Here is a 25,586-nt window from a genome sequence, read left to right on the forward strand (position 1 = left end):
TTAGACACTTTATTCATAAAAAATATCTCGTTTTAGAAGTTTACCCTCCGTTTGTCCACAGGTTTATCCGATCTTCGTCAAAATTGATATTGAAATGCATGTTCATGTTTATTTCAATATTCGAACACAAAACTAGCCAACCTCCGCGCAGAGCTTTGACTAGAACCAGCATAGCTGGATCAAAGTGAAGATCAGTGAGAGCACGGAACGACAACTCTGCGTGGAGATTGCAAACTTGCAAACAATGCACGCATATATTTTTCGGGTTTTCTGGACAGATTTTGGCGCGTTGAGAATCATCCTTTATCTAGGTTACAAAAAAAATGTAACTTGAATTGAGTGAAGATTGCAAAAGAAAATAAGTATTGTTATATGATTTCAAAATTATTAAAACTGTAAAACCTGTTCATCATCTGTAATCATGTAATCATGAACATAATTTGAAATCGTTTAAATATCATATATAACGATGATTAAATAAAGGAAGCAACACCAGTAAACAGCAAAACAAAAGAAACATATTGCAGGATACATTTTACACGTTACAATTAACGATTGCCTACTGTTTACCTTGAACATCGGTATACTTTTTCGATCTGTCACCGACTCTTGTTGTACACGCCATTAGCATACACAACGTAACGCTGAATTGACTGATTAGACGCTATCGACCGAATTTTAACGTAACGTATGCTTGTTGTGCGAACAAATCCTACCTGTGATGCCTATGGTTTATATCTAAACGACAAAGGACACATTTAAACATATGGATAAGCAAACGTGTTATAACGGGCGTTACGTTTTGAGTGTTTTGTTCTGTATTACGTCGATGGTGTGAGCTTAAGTTTCTCACGCTTCATTTGACGCGAAATGCGAAGTAGGAGAATGCTGTGCCGCAAACAGTGCATCTTTTTGATCGTTGTGCTTCCACTACTCATAGTGCCCGCCGTGTTAATCATCAAACACTCAGACGGACACATAGACGAGATCTTTATCCCTCCTAAACGTCTGCCCAACAGCCAGGGAACGTACATCGGGCCGGTTGTCCAGTATGAACACGTCAACTTAACGGGAGGTAACTAAACTGTGATTAATTTTGTTTCGATCTTGTTGCGTATCGAAGTGTCGATTCTATGTACAAATACCGCGTTCATGTGATCGTGTCAACGTCGCGCTTTACTAAGTCACGTAGACGTGACTTGCGTCGACACGTGGACAGAACGTTTGAAGAAAAAACTACCGTGATGTAATGCGATTGTTTGTTCAATATAAAGATGACACAAGTGATAGTAAACTAATATGAAGATGACACGATAGATTAAGCCTCGTTTTCCTGTCGTTTAATGTGAGGGGAAAAACATAAACAATATAACGTTTTCTCAATGAACAAGCTATTGATATGGCATGCACCCACATTAATACAGGATTATATCAAATATAAGTTATTATGAAAAGATGTCTATCCTCGATTAAGATTTATTCGACAAGGCCATTGTTGTACATACAATCGTTCAATTTATACATCTTATGCTTAGGTCTTCACAAATACCAGGGTGCAGAATCAACGGGGTTTACAGGGGTTTACGCACGGGCTGGACAGAATGTAAACACACCGTAAAGAACTTAAATTTTGCATTTATCTTAAGTTATTAAAATTCATTTTTTTTAAATCTATAAGGCATAAAAGACAGTTTTTCGTGCAGTTTGTGCCGAAATTTTAAGGTATACGAATAAATTCTTCAATACGTCTGAACTCGTGACAAAGTTTCACGTTCCGTGAAGCAAAGCCGTATAAATTAATGCAGTACACCTAGTATTTTTGAAAAGGGAATTTTTTTTTAGATAAAGCAATTCTGATGCATTTCACAATGCCATAAGCAGCATCACCCCCTGTACGTCGATAATCCAAACTCAGTTGGATAATTCAAACTGAAGAAAAAAATGTTGGCCGAAACTGAAACTGAAAGGTAGATGACTATTTGATCATTTCTGCTAATTTAGTAACTACAATGACGTAATTTTTCTACATATGTCATAGTGAATGTCTGACACACACAGGCGTTTTGAATTTTGCAATGATTTAATAGTTTTCTAGTAAAAAACGATAAATTTGTCTTCGAAAAATGCTAATTTACATGAAATGCGACCTATGTGTTGAATTATTTACACGTTAATTGACAAAAGAGCGAACAAAACTGTGACAGAGATATGCCAAATTATATCAGGTATGTCCTTTAAAAAACTTCCTTTTAACACCTAGTGTGCATCTGTGTTAAAATCATGTGTTTGCAGGACGGGTATTAAACTTTATGGATAAATCCAAACTAACATAAAGACATCTGGCAGTTTGGTGATTATCCATCGACTTCATGATGTTAGTTTGGAATTATCCATACACTAGTTAGGTCATTATCCAATTTGTATAGTTGTGTCCCAAACAAATACGAATATGTTGCGTTTTCGAGCATTTACGCCAATACTTTTCTTTACACACATACATGAAAGGTAAATACATTTAAATCCAAGCATTAAAACATTAAAAACCTTCGATTACAATTGTTTTTGGCCTTAACCTTTCGACAATTTCATTTACTTTTTCAAGATTTTCAAACATATTCACTTTATTTTGACGTAATTGTTTCTAATTGTTATGGTTTTATTAGCGCATTGTATCCGGAAAATAACATTTTATAAAAAAGAAACGTTTATCATGTCACAACTAAACATACATAAACGTTTTCTTAGAAATAAATGACTTAAGTCTTTATTTCTGTCGCCATTTGTTTCTTCAGTTTGAATTATCCTACTCAGTTTGGATTATCGACGTACAGGGTGTGAGCATAAAAATCTTAATTTTATGCGCTAGTTGAAATTCTAAAGAAAAAATGTTTTTAAAAAGTTATTTTAAAAAAATCATCACTTACCGGTTCCCACAAAGTCACGTGATCCTGCACCCTGAATACTAAACGCAGAGGCGTATCCAGAAAATTTTCAGAGGGGGGCTCAACAGGGGAGGGTGCGGGAGGGGTGTCCCCTTCCGTCGACGATTTTTTTTTTTAATGGCACCTTGAAATGATGCGATTTCCTGCTATCTGATCAGCATTTTGCATGATAAAATTGCATGTAAAACAAATAAGAACTTGAGTTAACACATCAAGTGTGACAGACACACGGACAGACAGACACACAGGGTAAATCAAATGTCTCTCAAACCACTTAAGTGGTAGGAGACATTATCTTTATCCATAACTTTTTTAACAGAGTTAGATGGGGGGCCCTCCTATTTAAACTTGTTGGATATCCTACTAGGTCAACTTAGGTACAACATTAAAATGTTTATGTCCATGTCCCTATGAATGGAAAGCACGCACACAGCGGACAACCTGTCCTGACCCATTGATGATCTTAGTTTTGTCTTAACAAGTCCTTGGGCACTGATACGCCTTTCACACTCGCATGATGTAACAGGGAATACACATGATATGGACAAAACAGTGTAAATGATGGGGTACAGCTGGGAATCACAATGTGCAACAGAGCCGTGAAGGGTAGTAGGTGGGTTGGGTACACCTTTCCACCTAGCCTGCCATATAAAGTGCAACTCAGCAGGGAGGGACTGAGGGAAAGGGAGATCATCAATGAACCATTCAAGGTCACTAGCACTGACAGGAGAGGCGCACATTTGTTCAGGTATAAACTTCAATCCCATGGCTGCCTCAGTCTGCAAATCACTGAATCGGGTGTCCATTTCGTTCACAAAAGTGTTAACAAAGGGAGTCGTTATGTTTCTGTGTAGTGTAATTCGGATGTTGCTGCCTCGATGTTGTCACGCTTTAAGAAAATGATTTAGTTTCATATAGCAAAGTAATTCTTCATTTTTGAGTCTTTTTTAATTTAAAAAAGTATGGATGAACATCAAAGCAGTTAGCCCGATTTGTAAAAAAAAAAGTGCCATTCATTAAGTGTGCAGTTGAATTTCACTGGCAATAACTTGTTACTCAAAAGGATTATCACTCTAAAGTGCTAATACCAATTAAATTCATCAAAGAAATTACCGAAAAAATAATTATGATTGCCCATTGCGTTCGTCTAAACTCTTTAATTGCTACAAATTGAAATATTGTTTTTCACAAGTCTCATGCGGCAGCCATTTGTAAACATTTATCTATAGCTAAATGTATGGATGAATTTCATTAGTTGAATGTATCTTCTTCAGCCAATCAAATAGCGCAGTTTATTACTTACAGTCAATGAAGCGTGCACTTTAGCTGACGAAGGTTAGATCGTCTGTACACATGCCTGGGGGCTAAACACACAAATCGACAGCTGTTTATGGCTTAATTAGGGACATATGACAGGAAATACACAAGTGGATTGAAACTGTAAGGGGCTCATTTTTATTTAAAAATCGTGTCTAGCCAGCCAGCTGGGGATGCTTTAGCCCCCTAGCTCCCCACCTAAATACGCCTCTGAAACGTCAGCATGCACGTATTTTCTGTTACGGACGTTATATGTGTTTCCATCATAAACGTTTAGTCGTATGCAAGGTTGAGTTATCGATCATTTTTGCTACATTCGAACATATTCGCAAAATCATTTTTTTTATTAAAAAAAGAAATATAAAAAAAGTGATATTTAAGGTTTCTGGCATTAAAATAATTATTTTAGTAGTAAACAGCTTGTGTAGAGAAAAATATTAATATCGGGGAAAAAAATCGGCCGAACAAACTAAACTTTTTATTTATTCTTATTTTATTTAATATTTCATATATTTCATTTATTTAGTTTCTTTATGAAGTGGTTGGGATGTAAGTGGAAACATGTCACTTTTTTGTAAATGTCTATTAAATCAACATTTTTTTAAATTTATGTATGACGGATACGAATGTTGCACAAAGTGTTCTGGTTGTTAATTACGTGAACTTGAAATTCCGCTCTATCAAGCAACGTTAACAATACACACACGCTATGCGGTATTGTTCCAGTTTACAAGAACAGCCTTGCACTCTAACGTAGCCATCTTCAAATACCGACATTAAATTGCCCCTGAAGCGATTTTTAATACACATTAACATACTTCAATTTACTTTTGTTGACGTCTTTGCAACGCAACACTGCGTTTGCCAATATTGTCCCTAAGGCGATTTTTAATACATATTAACATATTTTAATGTACTGTTCATGGCGTCTTTGCAACGCAACACTGCGTTTGCCAATCAAAACCGCTCATGATTTGTCATACGATAGGCATATACATCTCTAGTGCTTATACCGACTTAAATTGCCAGTTTAAGCGAAAGCATGACTACCGGTATGTTCGAAATGACGCATGACTATCTTCGGAATGACGCATGACTACAGTATGTTCGAAATGACGGTGACGTTTGCAACATCACATGAATGTACTTATTTCGTGCGTTTCGAACACAATACTATTTGCATAAATACCGGTATAGTACTTGAATAATGTTCACATTGCTATTGGCGTCTATACTTATTGCTGCGCGAAATATTTCTGTGGAACACATACAACTTGAAGTAGCTGAATATTTACTTTGCCTATAGAATAACATATTCATTTAGGGCCTACCAGGTACTTCATTTAAACACACATCGTTATAACAATCAATCAAATCGTTCGATCATGTCAATACTTCAGACAATGAATAATATTTATAACGCAAAACATCGTATTTTCTTTTTATTTATTTTTCAGTACAAAAAATTGTTCGACCGATAGACGCGCCAAAAGCACGCCCTGCAAAATGTTATGACTACGTTTGGTCAGGAAACTGCCGCGACACCTGCTATTCCTTCAACATTCTAGTGAGGAAGAAGCAGAGAAAGCAGATCGTTCTGAAATGTGAGAAATCAAAGACTCAGCTGAAGACCGTCTACACGCCGAAACAGAAAATGGTACACAAGGTAGACTTCAAAGATTCGTGTCTTCAAAAGGTCACGGAATGGTACTGCCGCGACAAGCTGAGCGTTCCGAATATCGTTCACTATGTGTGGTTCGGCAAATGGGAATTTCAGTTCATTCATTTCTTGAGTTTTCTGAGCGCGTTCAAGGTTCAGAAGCCATGTTTGATAATGGTCCACGCAGACAAGCTACCGACCGGAAATTTGTGGAACTATTTCTTGCAAATCTGCCAAAAAGTAGTCCATGTCAAACGTAAGCAACCGAAGACCGTCATGGACAAAAAGCTGACGTTTATTGAACACAAAGCCGATGTCGCCAAACTAGAGGCATTGAAAGGTGTATATTGTTGCATTTCTTGCAAAAATCGCATTCGGGCATACTTTATTATAAATGTCACATATGAAGATAACGATCACTAAGAACGCGTACGATTAAGATACCAAATGGGGTGGGGACGATACAAATTAAATTAAATTAATTACAAGTTTTCTAGTTTCCGTGTTTTATAATACATTTTCGTATACACGAACACTCATTGCTATGTTGCAGAGTACGGTGGTATCTACCTGGACACCGATCAGGTGTTGTTGAAGCCCCTCGAAATGTTCCGCAGCTATGACGTCACCATCGGCCTCGACAACGGAGGTCAGGTCGCAAACTCCATAATCCTCGCCAAGAAGAACGCGGCGTTCATCAATCTCTGGCTCGAAGAGTATCGGACTTTCACGAAGAATGACGGAAACAAGCACTCGCAGATAATACCCTTCACCCTCGCGCAAAAGTTTCCGCACTTAGTTAAAATAGTCGGTGATGAGCTCTCCGCACCGAACGCGTACAAGATATTGGATTTGTACGCGCGTAACTTCGACTGGACGCGTCAGTACGGGATGCACATGCATCTCAAGCTTCGACAAAAGTCGTTCGGAAAAGAGAAATTCGACATGGACACTGTTAAAACTATGAACACAACGGCCGGCGCGGTTGCTAGGTACATTCTTTATGGTAACACGGATTTGTGCACGCCGCCAAAAGGGTATATAAGACATTAGGACTCCCTTTATTGTTTCTGGTATGAACGTTCGTATTCCATTTAGCGTATGTTTCAATGTGCTTATGTAAATAACCACTGCATAATTGCTGACGTTTGCCAATGTTTATTTAACGTGTAAATATGTCGATTTTATGATTATGAAAGCTTTAAGATAATGTAGATTTATACATAGTCATACTTAATACAATAGACAGTTAATGCAGTTTAGTTAAGAATGTATTCTTCAGCTTAAAATGACAATAAATACTGTAATAGACTAACGTTAACAATACTTTTTTGTTTTATATTGTTCTATCCTTGTTACAATCATGTTTATTATTGGTTGCTCTGTATACATTTTTACTCTCCTAGAACTAGACTGTTGCAACGTGTATGTAAACGTTTTAACATCCTATAGGCCGTGCCTAAATTGAAAGAAGTGGGAAATTCTGACAGCATTTGCTGATATAAAATAAACAGTTCATCGTATCCTTATCTTAATTTGAAATGAATATTGGACGCAGGTTCAAAGAAGCTGGTATAATAGTTGAAGAACAGTTGCCGGTTAAATACAAATTCTTAACAAACACGCAAATATTTACAAAATCATTATATATCGAACATTCAAAATTCGCTAACGGTTGGTAACACAAGTCCGACAACTCGCCAATGGTATATCGTGATTGCCTCCCCTACACGAGATGAAGGAGTGGGTTGTCTCCCCTAGAGGAGGTCCCAGTCCTGGGTGCCCCACCAAGCCAGCACGTTCCACGGGCCCCCGTCCTTTACTGCCACGCCCTCCATTACACCTGGGGAGAATTATAGAGCATAGATGATATATGCTTCGTTTTATGTGTAATAAAGTTTTAAATCCCTCAGGGCCCATATCCACAAATCTCCTACGGCAAATCTTAACTTAAGTTCGACTTAAGTGAACATTTTCAATTCCATTTCTACAGTGAACTCTAATATTGTGCACTCAACTCTGGTAAAAGCAGCAGGGTATTTTGAATCTTAAACAGCATAGTAGCATTAACAACAACATTGAAGTTCAATTTAATCAAGTATAGACTTAAGGAAATTTTCAATTTTAAGGAATTAACTTAAGTTTTCACTATGGAGCTTTGTGAATACGACCCCTGGACAAGGAGGCTATTAATGATTGAGCAAGATATTACCATTTTAGATGAGGATATCAGGATTATCACAACGAAAGCAAAAACATTTTGCGTTATTTAATGCTACTGAGTATTTCAGTTGGAAAAAAGTTCATCTCACTCATATTGTTCTTTATTTCACTTTCTGCTATACAGCGACAACATGAAGAAACACAATATATATCCTGTACATTATTAAAGTGTTTATAGTATAAGTTTGAAGTTAAATTATATTGGTATTATCCTCTAAACGCCTATTCTAAACTAAACTTTATGTGAAACTCTAAACCTAACGCTCTGTAGTAGGCAACTCTGAACTAAACGCTCTGTAGCACGCAACTTACTCTTAATGCTCTGTAGCACACAATTGCAATCTAAACGCTCTGTAGCAAACAACTCTAAACTAAACGCCCTGGAGCAAGCAACTGTAAATAAAACGCTCTGTAGCACGCAACTCTAAACTAAACGCTCTGTAGCACGCAACTTACTATTAATGCTCTGTAGCACACAATTGCAATCTAAACGCTCTGTAGCAAACAACTCTAAACTAAACGCCCTGGAGAAAGCAACTGTAAATAAAACGCTATGTAGCACGCAACTCTAAACTAAACGCTCTGTAGCACGCAACTTACTCTTAATGCTCTGTAGCACACAATTGCAATATAAACACTCTGTAGCAAACAACTCTAAACTAAACGCCCTGGAGCAAGCAACTGTAAATAAAACGCTCTGTAGCACGCAACTCTAAACTTAACGCTATTAAGAACGCAACGGTAAACTCTAAAAAATAAACGCACTGTTACATGTAACTCTAAACTAAACGCTTTGTAGCATGCATCTCTTAACTAAACGCCTTGTAGTAGATAACTCTTAAAAAGGCAATGTAACACGAAACTCTAAACTAAATGATCTATAGCAAGCAACTCTTTACTAAAAGCTCGGTAGAAGGTAACTCTTAACTAAACGCTTTTTACCACGTAAACTAAACTAAATGCTATGTAGCACGCAACTAAACGCTTTTTACCACGTAAACTAAACTAAATGCTCTGTAGCACGCAACTCTTCACTACTGGTAAACGTTCGATAGCACGCAACTCTTAACTACCGGTAAACGTTCAATAGCACGCAACTCTTCACTACCGGTAAACGTTCAATAGCACGCAACTCTTAACTACCGGTAAACGTTCAATAGCACGCAACTCTTCACTACCGGTAAACGTTCAATAGCACGCAACTCTTAACTACCGGTAAACGTTCAATAGCACGCAACTCTTAACTACCGGTAAACGTTCAATAGCACGCAACTCTTAACTACCGGTAAACGTTCAATAGCACGCAACTCTTAACTACCGGTAAACGTTCAATAGCACGCAACTCTTAACTACCGGTAAACGTTCAATAGCATGCAACTCTTAACTACCGGTAAACGTTCAATAGCACGCAACTCTTAACTACCGGTAAACGTACAATAGCACGCAACTCTTAACTACCGGTAAACGTTCAATAGCACGCAACTCTTAACTACCGGTAAACGTTCAATAGCACGCAACTCTTCACTACCGGTAAACGTTCAATAGCACGCAACTCTTAACGAAACGCTTGGTAACAGGTAACTCTAAGCTGAACACAGGCAACCTTATACTAAACGCTCTGTAGCACATACCTCTAAACTAAACGCCCTGTATCACGCAACTGTAAACTAAACGCCATGTAGCACGCAGCTCTAAACTAAACGCTCTGTAGCAAGCATTTACATGTATAAACTAAACGCTCTATAGCACGCAACTGTAAAATTAACGCTGTTCAGCACGCAACTCTAAACTAAACGCTATATAGCACGTAACTCTCCTCTCTTACCCGTCAAGGTGAAGCCTGGACCGTTGACTCCATGGTTGTTGTACATGGTGTTGACCGTCACATCCCTGTAGTCACCGTACGGAAACACCGTGGCAGACACGTATCTATCAACAGGAATGTGTAAAACCATATCGTATCTATCAATCATTAAACAGTTTATGTCAATGAAACACGCGCTGAAGAAGTCTCTCATCGACAACACATATCAGCTGAATGCCGGTGGGATGTTCATCCATTCAAATGTTACAACTTATAGGTTTGCGGCAACTTTGCAATAGAAACATATATTTGCTCGCAAACGTCTCGATCAGCTTCTGAGAAAACGGGGTTTTAAAAGTGTTGCGTAAGAAGTGCCTTTGGGGTTTAAGTATGAGCCTCGCTCTGGTAAAACTGGGTATAATGCATGTGCGTAAAGTATCGTCCCAGATAAGCTGTCCGCACAGGCTTATCTTGGACGACGCTTTCCGCTTTTATGGAATTTTCCGTTGAAAGGTAGTCTCTTCTAGACAAAAATCCAGTCTATCTGGAAAGTGTCGTCCTAGACACTTTACGCACAAGTATTAAGCTCGGGTTTCCTAGAGCGAGGCCCACATTAATTCTCTGTCAATACGAATGTATATAAATGATGCTGGCGTACCCTGGTTGGCTCAGGAGCTCTGCCAGATGTTCATTGGTCAGAACGTCCCACGTGATTCCGTCATCTTCACTGAGGAGGTGCGCAGTGCTGTCACGTGACATGGCTATGACGTCACTGGTATTATCAATAACGCCAATGACGTAACCCACGTTGTCGTAAATTGCTTAAAACGCACGTAGACAGCAATTGTTGAGAAAACAATCAAACAAAATAAAGCCAACAAGCAATGAAACCCTGTCAATTATGTAAATACGAATACAACGTCAAAGGTCAATATTAACATGTTTTTGAAACTCGTATTAGCATATCTGTTCAGAACAAATGTACATGTACTAGCAATCGTGTCTTTGAAGATCTTATAATGTTCTGGCACAAAATGAGAATATCTTAATTGTTCACGGACTAAATGGGACAACTTATCTCGCGTAAAAAACAACTGTGTTCGGTAGCATGGAGGTAATTATGATATGCATGTGACTTAATATTTTTGACTGTATTTGTTTTATGCCATAACTTTGTCGTACAGAGACGTCACTACCTTGCCAGTACGCTCCGATCTGGTCTGATCTAGAACATGCCACTTCTCCACTGAAATTATACGAAACAGACTGCGTTATACGGCGTCATTATGCCACTTCTCCCCTGAAATTATACATAACAGACTGCGTTATATGGCGTCATCATGCCACTTCTTCCCTGAGATTATACAAAACATACTGCGTTATACGGCGTCATCATGCCACTTCTCCCCTGAAATTATACAAAACAGACTGCGTTATACCGCGTCATCATGCCACATCTCCACTGAAATTATACAAAACAGACTACGTTATACGGCGTCATCATGTCACTTCTCCCCTGAAATTATACAAAACAGACTGCGTTATACGGCGTCTTCGTGCCACTTTTCCACTGAAATTATACAAAACTGACTGCGTTATACGGCGTCATCATGCCACTTCTCCCCTGAAATTATACAAAACAGACTGCGTTATACCGCGTCATCATACCACTTCTCCCCTGAAATAATACAAAAGAGACTGCGTTATACGGCGTCATCATGTCACTTCTCCCCTGAAATTATACATAACAGACTGCGTTATACGGCGTCTTCCTGCCACTTCTCCCCTGAAATTATACAAAACAGACTGCGTTATACGGCGTCTTCATGCGACTTTTCCCTGAAATTATACAAAACAGACTGCGTTATACGGCGTCATCATGCCACTTATCCACTGAAATTATACAAAACAGACTGCGTTATACGGCGTCATCATACCACTTCCTCACTGAAATTATACATAACAGACTGCGTTATACGGCGCCATCATGCCATTTGCGTCATCATGCCACTTCTCCACTGAAATTATACAAAACAGACTGCGTTATACGGCGTCATCATGCCACTTCTCCTCTGAAATTATACAGAACAAACTGAGTCATACGGCGCGATCTTCAAAATTTAGGAATGGCAAACGTCTGTAGCAAAAATATGCAAACGGCAGTAGACGAAAAAATGCAGGCGTTTAATTTAATGAAAAACATGTGAAACAATATAATTTATGCTAATTTAGATTTAAATTAGATATAACAAGTTAAGATTGATGTTATAAATTAATGCACGACATATATAAATTCTGCAACAACAAAAATTAACTAATGTTAAAGTTATATTATGGGCATCTAACAGTTTATAGGTGTCTATCGCAACCGTTGTTTATTTTTGGTGTTTTCACTTCATATACACTTATATTTGTTAATGCAGCATCAACATATTGAAAATATCCCGGAAAGAGAAATATAATGCTTTTGAATATCAACCGTACTTTCGTTTTGACAACTGACGACAGGAATGATTCGATTTATAATGTCGGCTATATCGGTGTAAAACGAATGTGTAAGAAGGAAGAATACTCTGAAGGGCCTAACTTGGCAAAAACAAACATAGAATAATTAGTTAACTATCCGGAACCTACAATCAGCATAAATGCCCCATGTATTTAATAAAGAACAACTCAACATGATTGTCATACAACATACATACTTTAATTTGTTTAGCAAAACCTCCAGCGCAACGAGTCAATCAATCTTCTTCCATCCCCCACCCACTTCTGCTAACTCTTTTCACGCGATTTAGAAAATGCGAATAGCTTTTACATGAGTCATTTTCACACAAATCGCCATCGCAGAGCTCGGTAAATGAGTAATTGTTATCGAACACAACGTTGTCGATCGGCGTTTGTTTCTTTTTCGATTTTGCAAATCGCTCGCTGTTATTTCGCACTTTCATTTTGCTAAGAAAATGTCAACAACCCTGACGCCATGAACACAAATATTTTATACGGCGAATACGGCGATATCGACCGACTATTCCCGATCTCACTAGGCACCTACTGCCTTAATAAGTGACTGTAGTGTAACGGTTATCAATAAAGCAATAAACCGTGTAATCGCTGTCGTCTTGTAAAATTTAAGAAAATACGCGTTAACCAAAACTCGAACAGCAAAAGTCTGCGCTATTGTTAGAAAAAACATAAAATAAATATATTTTGATTATGTTTTGTTTTTATAAAAAAAAACAGAAAGTTTCGCGTATTTGCCCAGTCCCTGTGATCTTTCCCCTGTGATCAGTTATTAATTAAAACAATTAGCTTTCCGTTATTGGCAATAAATATTGTAATAAATATAATAGGCACAAATACAGTACTTATTTACACAAAAAATCACCACTATGCAAGATATTCTTAAAACAAAAATATGTACATTGATCCGTATAAAAAATTCTTCTCCCATGAGCGAAAAAAAAATGCATTACATATTAGTCGCCGCACTCCAGTGCGACGCCAATTAACGTGTCCGTATTGCCACCCAACTCGCTACCTAGGGTGGCACTGAGATGGACTCCACAAGGGAAAAGAAACCGTGGACGACCGAAAGAGACTTGGCGCCGAACCGTGGAGCGAGAGCTCAAGCACAGAGGCCTCACTCTGCAGACAGCACCCGCAACAGCAGCTGACAGACCAAAGTGACACTCCCTTGCCGTCGCCTCAAGCACCAGACGGCGCAGAGAGGATAAAATGAATGAATGAATTGCTGACTAAACTCACTGTATCTGCGTGAGGCCGCACACGAACACGGTGCCTGTGGTCGGGTTCACCACGTAACTCTGGTCCGGGACTGGACTCACGTAGGTCTCCAGAGTGGCGCAGACAACTGGAAAAACGCACAAAAAGTAACCACCATATACAATTGCCAGGTATTTAGTTAAAACCTTTTATTTAAGTTCAATTGAATCTAAAGCCACAGGCTTATTGAAACGCTCGTGAGTCCGTTTCCAAGGTACAACTAGTACTAGTACTTGATGTATTTGGGAGATCTTAAGGCCCCCACCGTGGGGATCGAACCCGTGACCATTCAGTCAAAAGGCTAACACCATAACCACTACTCCACGGCGATATTTAAGTTTGGTTCCTTTAATTGTTGATTGGTTGGTGATTGTGTGAGACGAGTGGATCGTATAGGATAAGAAAATTTGACATTTGTTCATCGGTAGTTTTGGTTTGATGGGTTTGCTGTTTATTTGGCGTACGTTGATTGGTTGGCTGTTTTGGCTTTTTCCGTTTCTTTGATTTTGTCGGTGAAAGAATTGCATGGATAATAGGTCGATCGTTAAAAAAACATTACTATTTACGAGTACCCGGTATGTTATAAACTTATAACGTAGCATTCCCTGGATGGTACGAATTGTTTAACACTCGAAAGCAATGATCTAAATAAGTAGCTGTTTTGACTATAACATGTAAAAGTTGTCTGGTTACCCGGCGCTGATGCCTGTTTAACACCCAGCAGTTCTATCCTCGCTCCCACGGAACAGCGTGTGTCAGTGGATACCAGGCGCACGTAACGTGTCCAGAAATGTTGCGTCTCGTTCAGCGTTATATCATAGGCGTCATTGACGTTAGCGTTACCAGGAACGTTGATGGAAAATTCCTTTAAAATAACAAGTCGACATTGAAAATTTATTTTTATTTTGATTTGATACTCCTTTACTATATTTACATTTCAACAGAATGAATTGACTGCTTCACAGACTATATATATAGTCAAAACGTTTTATTAAAACGAACAAACAAAGAAAAGTCTGAACAAAATGCACGCGTTGACTCAAATTTAGCATACTTTCGTCGCGAATCCGCCGTTGTCAGTGACGTTATACCACGCATAGGAGTCTTCGCTGTATGTTACGTAAAATGACGTCATCACATTTTGCGCGTCATCCGCGCTTGATTGGAGTCGTATGCCCGTTATGTAGGCGGAAGAGCCGAAATCAACCTGTCGACAAAGTACCAACATAACACCCGTGAAATAGCATGGTTACTCTATGGCCTTGCATACTTCGCAGTGAAAATGTGTCATATTTGTGTTTATTGTGAATGCAAGCGAACAAACGCATTTTATTGTCACAATAAGTACATTCCAAGTCCTTACACAATGCAGCAATCGAATCGAAGATACCATTAAAAACGGAACTTCAACACCGTGTCCATTATCCAAATATATCCCTGAATATCAAACGCTCGGATAGATGCATCCATGAATGATATATCATAAGTTTATGAATAAAAGTATCGTTATTATAGTAAACCAGACTCTACATTCTGCATAGAGCTTACGATTCACGAGTACCTGCAGATATTCCATGCCACAAAATGGCGCTCCCCGGACGAGCGGTTTCCAGCCGCCACTTCCGTTCAGGCGGGCCTGTGTGGGCGGGTTGGAGGCCCGACTGGACGATGCAGTGAGCTGACAGGCCTGTACTGTGCCGGACTCGATACCCAGGGCCGCCGGACTACCTGGCAAAATATGAGCCTCGCTTTGGGAAAACGGTGCTTAATGTGTGTGCCTTATCAGGAGCAATACTTCTGGTTTAACTGGGATTTGTGAGGGAGATTTTTAGTTGGGAACTTTTTTATACTTATAAATAAAAAATGCCATAAAAGCGGAGAGTGCCGTCCCTGATTAGCCTGTGTGGATTTCACGGGCTAATGTTTAACGATACTTTACGCACATGCATCAAGCCCCGTATTCACCGAGCAAGGCTCATAGGGGAGTTGAACGCTACGTCGAATATCAAAGTTCGCACATTCATATCTGCAGCTGTTATATCATGCGCAAGTATTTGCGTAATATTATAAGGAAGTGATTAAGTTGGACGTGCAAGCGATCACATTAACCCATTTAAACCTAGTGGACTCTCCCATCCTTCTAAATTGGATGAATTTATTTCCAAAATTAGGGATGTCTAGTATATTTATTTCTATATTTCGAATATTTCTTACAGAAATTCCTACATGCAAAGAGCGTAGACCCTGATGAGACACCGCATCATGCGGCGTCTCATCTGGGTCTACGCTGTTTGCCAATACCTTTTTTCTAGACGCTAGGCATAAATTGGTTAATTGTCTTTTCCAATGAGAATGTAACGTGTATTGAGACAGAAAGAAAACAAAAAATGAAAACATTTTAAATTATATACACAAATACTGTTACTTATCAACCGAGCGCCTAAATTATCCTGTATACATTTGTATTATTATAATTTTTTTTTTTACCCGTGTGAAAGCCGAACTCTTTTACGATGATGTCCGAGTACAGCTCGCCCGTGTCCGCGCGGTCCGGACGCTGTGCACCCCGGTATGTGACGTCAACCGGAAGTACAGTGGGAACGTGCATTAAACCTACCGGAAAGGCCCTATTGGGATCGAGAACCAGGTTGAAAATAAAACTGACGTTATCTGTGAAGTCTATCTCGGAAATCTGAAACAATTTCAAGCCGATATAAGCCGCGATTCTTACTTATTAGCGGATCTACTTCCGTAAGAAAGATTGGATACGTGATAGCTAGGCTATTAACTTTGATTAATACTCCTTTTATGAATTATATATGAATAAAGTTCCAGAACATCTAAAAATGCTCCCTTAAAACGTGTGTTTATAGAATATATACACATAAACATTTAGGCAAATGTTTCGAACGTTTTCATGTACGTTTACTAGTTTTAAGACAACACAATTTTAATAAAAATACTTTTACGATATGCTTCCATATTATGAAAACTAAGACTAACTTAAAACAGTAAGTTTACGTATACAGATCTACCTTATTGAGGCACGTTATATTATAGTTTCGACGTTGAGTAATTTAGACTATAATAACACAACCGTGTCTTACTTTGAAGGTGATTCCCGTAGCCGGGTCGGTGGTAACAGTCACGTTGGCGTCAACAGCGTCTATGAGTTGTCCAACACCGACGTACGGGGGCGTCAACACGTGCACGGCTACATCTTGCGCATGCGCCGTGGAGGTGTTTGTTGACCGCAGTAGAACCGTGCACGTCACGTTATCTCTGCAAGGAAAGATGCGTTGTGCAGTGCGTTGGCAATTTAACAGCATTATAAATTATTAGTGCAACATTCGTAAGCGTCATATATAAAATTGCTAGAACCGAAGACAATGTATATAACTTGTACACATTTATTGACGTATTAGTGCGATGATTGTAAACAGCTATGTTAAGAACGCTGATTTGCAGCAAACCATATCATAAGCGGCGTCAATGTTAAAAGTTAAACGGAGGGAAAAACACAATACCCAGACATCTTTTGCGTGTGTAGAAACGTTTCCATAAGGAAGCTGATGATGAGTTCAGGACGCTCGGTTTCCGTAACGAGGACGCCTACGGACGTGTGTCCGGTCGACGGGACGCCGTTGTTTCCGGTCAACGTGGTTGCTATGGCGATGAAGGAACCCTGCGTGTTCATCACGTGGTCAGATATTAATAGCGAGACTTTGAACTCGATCTCGTCTTCTCTCGTGTTGTTCGACGGGTTTATTAACTCACTCCTGCCTTCGAACCCTAAAATGAATTCGAACATTATCAGAGGGGGTAATCGCGTGGTATTCAAGATGGCGACGACTATGCCGAGACACGTGATACTCAAGATGGCGACGACCATGCCGGGACAGTTATTTTTCTCCGTTTTATACCCTATATTACTTTTGTTTAATAATTAAATGACATTCACTTTCCAGACATATCAGTAAAAGGTGTTTGTGTTTATTTTGTATTAAAATTCGCTTTATATCTTGATTTTACTCCCCGCAAATGTTCTTAGTGGAGCTATTGTTATGTCATCCCGCTAAGAAATCTCGCAGCGAGTAAAATCGAGTTATAGAGCAAATATTAATATGAAATAAACGCTAGTATCTTTCTTGCTGATATAGCTGGAAATAGAGCGGAATTATACAAATTAATACAAGTAATTAAGGGTATAAAACGACGAATAGTAATTGCCTCGGCAGTGACGTCGCCATCTTAACTATCACGTGATACCCTCTCTGATTCTACAACATAAAGTCATGAAAATTATTTCAAACGTCTCATTCGACATTTTGCAGACACAAAAAGCATTTTCAGTAATTGTAAGACGTTATTAAAAGTAATTAAACTAAATCGGTACTTATAATTTTGGATTTATTTATAAAGGAACTAAAAAACTGCAAATATTTGGGATCACATTTTGAACTGCAAATGTATACGCGTATGCATACCCGGATGAGAAACGGGGCCAAGGTTGTAGGTCAAGCTCGTGACCTGGCTGTGTGACACGGTTGTCATGGATACGAGAGTCAATGTGCGATTCTCCATGCACACCAGGTTTGAACCGATCCGCGCAATAGATACATGATTGAGGTTGGCTGTAAAAAAGCACACGATCTGAACAACATGCTTTCAACTGCACAGCTTACGTTATATTACATCGTGAGGCAAGTTTATTTATCTATAAGTATAACTTAACAGATGGTCATTGGTGTGGACACACATAGTCTGTGGACACACTCAATCTCCACGCATAATTGTCGTTCCTTGCTCTCGCATTTGATCCAAATATGCTGGTTCAAGTCAAATCTCTGCGCGGACGTTGGGACACACTATGAAGCAAAATGGTTTCGGGACGTGTTTATTTCTAAGTGGACGTAAAAGTCTGATATGAATTCGTCGGCCGTACACAAACGTGTAAACTAACACTATGCCGGGGCAATAAGGGGTTTTGTGCAGAATCTTTGCAAACTGTGGGAGATCAATACTTAGTTTCTGTATATATGATCATCGCTCTGTTAAAATGGGCTAACTACCTATGCGTTTAGTGACGTCCCGGATTAGGCTGTGCAGTTGGCACAGCCTTACAAGGGACGACACTTTCCGCTTTTGTAGTTTTTTCTGTGAAAGGAAGCAAAAATAAAAATTTAAGCGGAAAGTGTCGTCTTTGCTTAGCCTGTGAGGTTCCACAGGCTTATCCGGTACGACCCTTTACGAATAGGCTTTAAATCCCATTTTCCTAGATCGAAGCTCGTATTGTATCGCATAAATTAGAAATTACCTAGCGCCGTATTATTATTCACTTGGGTGGAGACTGTAATAGAAAAGTCGGCAGTCGTCCCCATGAATACTGCCGTTACATTCACCTCCACTGTCTGAGAAATGTATCCGGATGTACCGGTCGTGTTACACACGGACGCGTTTCCTGTTGACTAACAAACAGCAACACAACATGAACGATGCAAATTTGATTTACATACATAACAATGCCAAATGGGTTTGATAAATATAGCCAGTATCATACCAGACTGAGACGGTTATCATATACCGGTAAAGCTATTTTGTTTGCATTTTTATTGTTGCATTTGTTGAATGTAAGGTAAATATTATTCTAGAAAAGTGGCTACTATAATACATTATAAATATGTAGTATTTGCGACTATTCAAACATAATCTTACCAGCATTGGATGCACGCTGCTGGAAACATTGAAGGGCAATGTGGCGATGATATTCTTGCTGGAGTTGTTGACGTCATATCTGACCTCCACACGGAGCGACAGGTTGGCTCCAACAGAAACCGGGGAGTTGACGGGAACGCAGACGACCACCTCATACCTGAACTATTTCGTGTTATAGAGAAAATGAAACCGTATTAGCGAATATTGACATATTATCATGTACATATGTAAATTTAAACACATACATGGGTATGTATCCATATTGTTTGAAGGTCAAATAAGGAAGTGTATTCTAGATCTATTATGTGCAGGTTTTATCTAAAATTACGGAAAATAAAACAGAACGCAAAATGGAATGGATTACATGTTAAGTGTTACCTTTTTTTAAATAATTTAAATAGTGTTCAATCAACTTACAAAATTATCCGCATCTAACGAGCTCGCTGCCGTGTCAATGTTTGCAGCTCCGTATGTAGCATTTGCGCCGTCATTGAAAGCAGAGCTATCAGATGAGGTAAAGGTTGCATTGATTTTGTCGTCTGCGCATAAGTTAGCGCCGATTTTCATCAGTTGAACGTCACATATGCTGGCTTTTCCGGTGGTAGTGGTAAATCGAATGTCGTAGATCATGACGACACCTGGCGGCGTGCTGACGTTAACAACGGCAATGAGCGCTGAACCTTTTGCTACCATTCTTACGCTGGAGAGAGCGTCCACCGCCACAACTGGCACGGATGTCTTCAAATTGAAAATAATATAAAGGGCTGATCACGAACAATCAATCTTTTAAATGTGTGATGCTTGTAGCGAAGTGTTGATCTGAATACATCGTACGTTACAAACCATGCTAGATAGCCTATACCAGAGAAAATGAATTTATGCATTTAGTTATTAATGCGTTTTATTTAACAAGTGTGCATCTTTTTAAATAAACTATTGTCAAAAATAATGAATTACAATAATAGACAAAGTATATAAGGCGTGTTTATAATACACGATTACTTGCATAACATACTTAACGTATATGCATTACTTACTGGAGAGGCTATTGTATTTATGCTTAATGTGAGAGGTGTTGTCGACGTCAGTGGCAGGTTTCCGTCAAGATAGACGTCAACGACAACGTTGAGCATATTGGCCGGCGTTACGTACGTAGGAATTCTCGTCAGGATTTTAAAGGTCAAGTTGTTGTTTGCATTTCCCCCTTCGTTGAAGCCTATTAAAGATTCGTTTGCATTGGGTAAATGAACAAGATTCAACAGTAACATCTAATTAGTGTTAGTTGACACTTAAATGCATATTATCTTTGCTTTTTTCTCGCATCCTCATGAAAACTCATCGCGATGTCATCTAAAAAGTGCCATCTGGAAAGACAACGCACGTCAGGGTCCTCCGATAACGTCGTTGTTTTCCAGCAGTTGTCGTTATCACATATATTTAGGTATCTCAGAAAGAGAGAGAGAGAGCTTTGATAACGTACCTGTGTTCAAATATATTAAGTTATCTCAGAGCTTTGATCGCCTACCTGTGTTGATGACGATGGGGATGTCAATGATTTGACTGTACCCGTCTGAGAACGCCTCGCTCCAATGACCTTCCAGGCACGCGAAACTGTCGCCTGCAGAACACAATTAAAACTGGGTAATCAAGAATTCAATGACACGGTACATTTCATATGCAAAAAATGACGTTTGTCAGAAAGCACACATAAGCCGAGATGCGCATATCTTATTGTTTTCTTATAAATAATTTTACGCGAATTTCCGCCTTATTTTCGATAACAAAGCCTTTTATTTCATAACATGATTCATCATTATATTCTACATAGAATGATATTAATGTTAGTGTTTGTTTGAACTTTCTTTACCTATAATAAAGGTACAGTCGGTCCAACAAAAATTATTGGGGCACAATTACTGTAGTAACCCAAACTTGTCAGAAAACAGTCGAAAGAACTTGAAACGTTTCTGCAAGTGATTTGAGTACGAACCCTGTCAAAAGAACTATTCATTAGAAAAAAGTACAACAGTAATTTTGTAAATATACAATAACTATGCTCTGTGTCTCTGAAAGTGTTCGATGATTGTAGCAACAAGAAAGTATTCAGTGATACCACACTCGGCTCAGGTACCCCAAGTACTCTTAAGTGCACAATGACACGTGACAGCCTTTATGCATGTATCTTCCAATTAAAGTAATACGAATTTTCAGATTTAATGAATGAACGACATGCACGAGTAAAGAACAATACTATTGTTGATCGAGTCATAGATTAAGTTTACAAATAAGTATGAAACGAAATCAATTTATAAGAGATTATTCTGTATTATTAAATAGGAGTTATTTATGTTATTATACTTGTTATCGGAAATAAGCCTTTGTTTAATTATGTGCAAGCGATTGGGTGGGGTAACGCGAACAATACTACGAACTGACCAACCAACTAAAAATAAGTGGAGATCCAAGAACAGCGGTCACCTGTCGACGACGGCCACTTTGAACATTTCCCTTGACTGACCGCTGTTCTTAGTTTTGACTGTACTTCAATCTACCCCGGGTACGGTAAATACGTTTATAGGCACCCGGTCATTATTAGCTGTACCCGAGTTGTACTCCCGCCCAAAAGTCGAGGTCGTAAAACGCGCTTCCGAACAGGGAATACATTAACGAAATAATCAGTTTGAACAAAACCTTCCTAAACATGCTTTTTGAGTATGAGTTTCGATACTATAGAGGCCAATTTACCGAATATTGACATCAATTTGCACAAATAATTTGAAAAAAAAGAGCCGACAACGTCCAATTAAGCGTAAGTATTACCGGGTACGTTTAAGTATATTTCCCGTACAGTGGTACATTGTATTTAATTAAGGGTACCCGGTTTACATTTAAGTAGTACCCAAGCCGACAATAACCAATCGAGCCACACTGACTTGCCTATGTTGTCAAGAATGACGTCGCAAGCCGGGAATGTGTACGTGCCGTTTACCCTAGCCTCGATACGGAGCGCGTTGTATGGGTCAACAACAATCGCACATTCTCGGCCCTTTCCGTCAAACATCGGATAAGTACCTCGAAGGAGATAGTATGAATACACATTTCGGAAGCGGTATTGCGGTCTACCTACGCGGGCCTACGCGAATCAAAATTACATAGTAAAAACAAACATGGCCCGTTTTGCGAGTTGTTTACATTTTGCAAAGATGAAAATGGGGATTTTCTATGCTCTGAAGCCAGAGCAAGTACAAACTCTACAGGAATTATGGACGCCGTCGTTGTTATTGTTTTTGTTGTTGTAACATTCTTAGAATGGTATCACGTGGGCGGACTTCTTTCAACCCGTATTTCTCCCGAGTCCGATTATGATAATCTGCGAGGGGTACCGAATGGGTCAACAAGCGTCAACATCAACGTCAAGTTTGCGACGTCTCCGATCTTCACTGACGTCGGGCCCGACAGAGATATGAGTGGTTGCGACGTGGGAGAGGACTGAAAAGGGACAGGGTTTCCTATTTCGGGAAAAATCGTCGGATAGTTAACTTCGTAAAATTTAAGTAACTTAAATTCTGCTTTTACACAAGAATACTTGTATTCAAGCACCCATTCAGTATCGATTCCACGAGTTATGTTCCATATATAAAATTATGTGATGCTGATAGCAAGTAATGTATATCTTCAATATTGCAAAAGTTATGAAGAAGGTTAAAGTTTTGGTTAAAGTTTTTGAATTTGTTTTTTATGTTACTTTATGTATGTGTCTCTATTTAGGAGAACAACAGCACAAAAAAGAGGGAATAAAACGGGTGGGACACATTTTAAAAGAGTCGGGCATAAAGACGGAAAGTGGCATATATATTTTATCATCATCATTTTTATACACACATCACAATGATTGCATTTAATGAATACATTTTGAACTTAATAACGGACTGCTATGATTCAATCGACAAGTATATATAGCTAGTACAGAACGGTTTTGTAAAGAAAATTAATACAGATAAGTATACATGTATACTATAGCTACCACGTTGCTGGTTCCTTAAGGTCGTTTGGCGGTTTGAGTGTCTCTGTTATCCGGAGAGCTATGCCAGCGGGAGTGTAAACTCCGGACAGTGTTTCCCAAGATAGAAAGGTTGAAGATATAGAACAGACGAATATGAACCTCGAGGCTGATAGGGATGAGAAGGATCACTTAGAAAGAAACACCAATGGCGGGAGACGCTCTAAAGCCTTGGCCGGCAAGTCTCCTACGACAAGGAAAAGTCGAAAAATAAACCACTGCTGAAGACGGATGCCCCTGGGCCAAACGCTTTCCACTAAAGGACAACAATGGATTCTGTGTGATGGCGCTCTGCCTGTGGACCACCCCCCCCCCCGGGCTGGTAAAGAGCCGGACCCCATGTATTGAAGGGGTCCAACCCAAACCACCAAAGGAACTTCGTCTCGCTGCGAGGAGCAAGGCTACGGAGGCGGCAGGTAACGACGGCCTCAGGCTCCAGAACTGGGCGGAGAATCCACGATGCAAGGGTAACTATACGGCAGTCTGGAAAACCTGCAGTTCAATGCTACTTTTGAGGAGATAGCAAACGTGTCCATTTGAGTGATAAACAAAAGAGAAGAAAAAGAGGGAAAATTAGGAGAAATACTTACCACACTACCTTGGGAAAACAACAGCGACGTACCGGATTTTGACTAACGGCGGTAAAATTCAGTGAAGCCAAGAACTGCATAGCTCCGTTATCGAGGGTAGCGTCGCCAATGACGGAGTAGACGCCGCCGACGGTGAAGGCGCTGGAGTTGGTGACGACCACGTGCAGCAGGACGCGCACCTCGCTGGCGTTCCAGAGCACGCTACTTCCGCTGTTGGTGATCGTTCCGAGATCGATCGTGGTCGATGGGTTCTATGTTTGAAAATATGATAATTATATGTCGTTAGTTTGCTTTGACTGTAAAGATCGGTTTAGTAAAGAAGACCAAATATTACATGCGTATCATGTTGTTGTTTTTTGTATTTGTGAATTGTGCGTGTTTACTACTTTTTTTGCAAGACTTGCCAAATAACAGACGAAAAGTCAATCTGCCATAATAACAAAAAATACCTGATATGACCCGTTCCCGAGTCTTTGAAACGAGACTGTTGAAGGTGTCGTCTGCACACCATTAAGATTACTTCCGATGTAACTGACCTCTACGTCGCAAACAGAAAACACATTATCCGTAGTGACGTCAGAGCCAACAACCAACGTGACGTCATGTGTGCCGTGCGGTAAGACAAGTGACGTCAAAATTGGAATTTTGTCAGACACGCGGATTCCAGTGACGTTGGAAAATCGACCCACAGAGGTCATTGTCAGATTTTGGGCTACCTGTGACAGCAAAGGAAAATTTATAGCAGTCATCCAAGCCACAACAGATTATTGTATTTAATCAAATTACCAAACAGATGTAATGTTAGATAACCATACATTAATTGCGCCAAATTTGATTAAGCGCTGTTATATTTCGATTTTTTGTGACGTAATTTATTGACGTCATGTGGTAACAAACACGTAGCTCACCGCCGTAGGTGGTAAATAGTGCTTTCGTTTCTGCATCTTTGTAGCTTAGGCCTTAACAAATTGATTAGTTGTTCGGTGGATTTGGGCCTCACAACATTGGTAACAGCGAGTTAAATAAAATGTAAATAACCCTCGCTCTGAGAAAACTGTGCATAATGCATGTGCGTAAAGTGGCGTCCCAGATTAGCCTGTGCAGTCCGCAAGGCTAATTAGGGACGACGCTTTCCGCTTTAATATTATTTTTTCCTTCTTAGCGAAAAAAAAAATAAAAAATTTGATGCGAAACAAATTGGACACTGCGGGCGCACTTAACACAATTTAAAAAAAGAGAACATTTTACAATTTTGAGTTGCGATTTTAGGTACGATTTTTATGTATTAGTATCTTTATTATTAAAACTTAGCTACTTAATCATTCGTGTGCTAAAAGCTTAAAAAATGTCTCTTCATGTGTTGGTACACAACTAAAAACTGACAGCTTAACGTGATCAAGGTATTGAAATTCGGCATCGGTGTTCGACGTCACTATCAAGTCGATGCACTGAATGTCAAAGCGGGCGTTAACTAAAACTAACGAATATAGTT

General features: G+C 39.3%; 3 protein-coding genes across 3 annotated transcripts; 1 reads left to right on the top strand and 2 right to left on the bottom strand.

Moving 5' to 3' along the window:
• Positions 1–759: 759 nt before the first annotated feature.
• Positions 760–7,110, top strand: LOC127881653 (uncharacterized). The gene is made up of 3 exons (XM_052429739.1): positions 760–1,075; positions 5,717–6,259; positions 6,473–7,110. Exons 1-3 carry the CDS (start codon positions 871–873, stop codon positions 6,970–6,972), a joined length of 1,248 nt encoding a protein of 415 aa, XP_052285699.1. The 5' UTR covers positions 760–870; the 3' UTR covers positions 6,973–7,110.
• Positions 7,111–7,243: 133 nt separating this feature from the next.
• LOC127881632 (uncharacterized) lies at positions 7,244–18,353 on the bottom strand. The gene is made up of 12 exons (XM_052429708.1): positions 18,217–18,353; positions 17,257–17,521; positions 16,837–17,011; positions 16,217–16,421; positions 15,291–15,457; positions 14,784–14,936; positions 14,423–14,594; positions 13,712–13,817; positions 11,143–11,192; positions 10,605–10,767; positions 9,968–10,071; positions 7,244–7,762 (listed from the first exon to the last, which is right to left on the bottom strand). The coding sequence occupies exons 1-12, from the start codon at positions 18,311–18,313 to the stop codon at positions 7,677–7,679; spliced, it is 1,743 nt and encodes a 580-aa protein (XP_052285668.1). The 5' UTR covers positions 18,314–18,353; the 3' UTR covers positions 7,244–7,676.
• Positions 18,354–19,035: 682 nt separating this feature from the next.
• Positions 19,036–24,792, bottom strand: LOC127831155 (uncharacterized). The gene is made up of 8 exons (XM_052356149.1): positions 24,631–24,792; positions 24,127–24,345; positions 23,864–23,945; positions 20,970–21,062; positions 20,482–20,660; positions 19,862–20,182; positions 19,445–19,606; positions 19,036–19,197 (listed from the first exon to the last, which is right to left on the bottom strand). The coding sequence occupies exons 1-8, from the start codon at positions 24,790–24,792 to the stop codon at positions 19,036–19,038; spliced, it is 1,380 nt and encodes a 459-aa protein (XP_052212109.1).
• Positions 24,793–25,586: the final 794 nt, after the last annotated feature.

The sequence above is a fragment of the Dreissena polymorpha genome, chromosome 5, assembly GCF_020536995.1.
Source record: "Dreissena polymorpha isolate Duluth1 chromosome 5, UMN_Dpol_1.0, whole genome shotgun sequence".
In the NCBI taxonomy this organism is placed as follows: Eukaryota; Metazoa; Mollusca; class Bivalvia; order Myida; family Dreissenidae; genus Dreissena; species Dreissena polymorpha.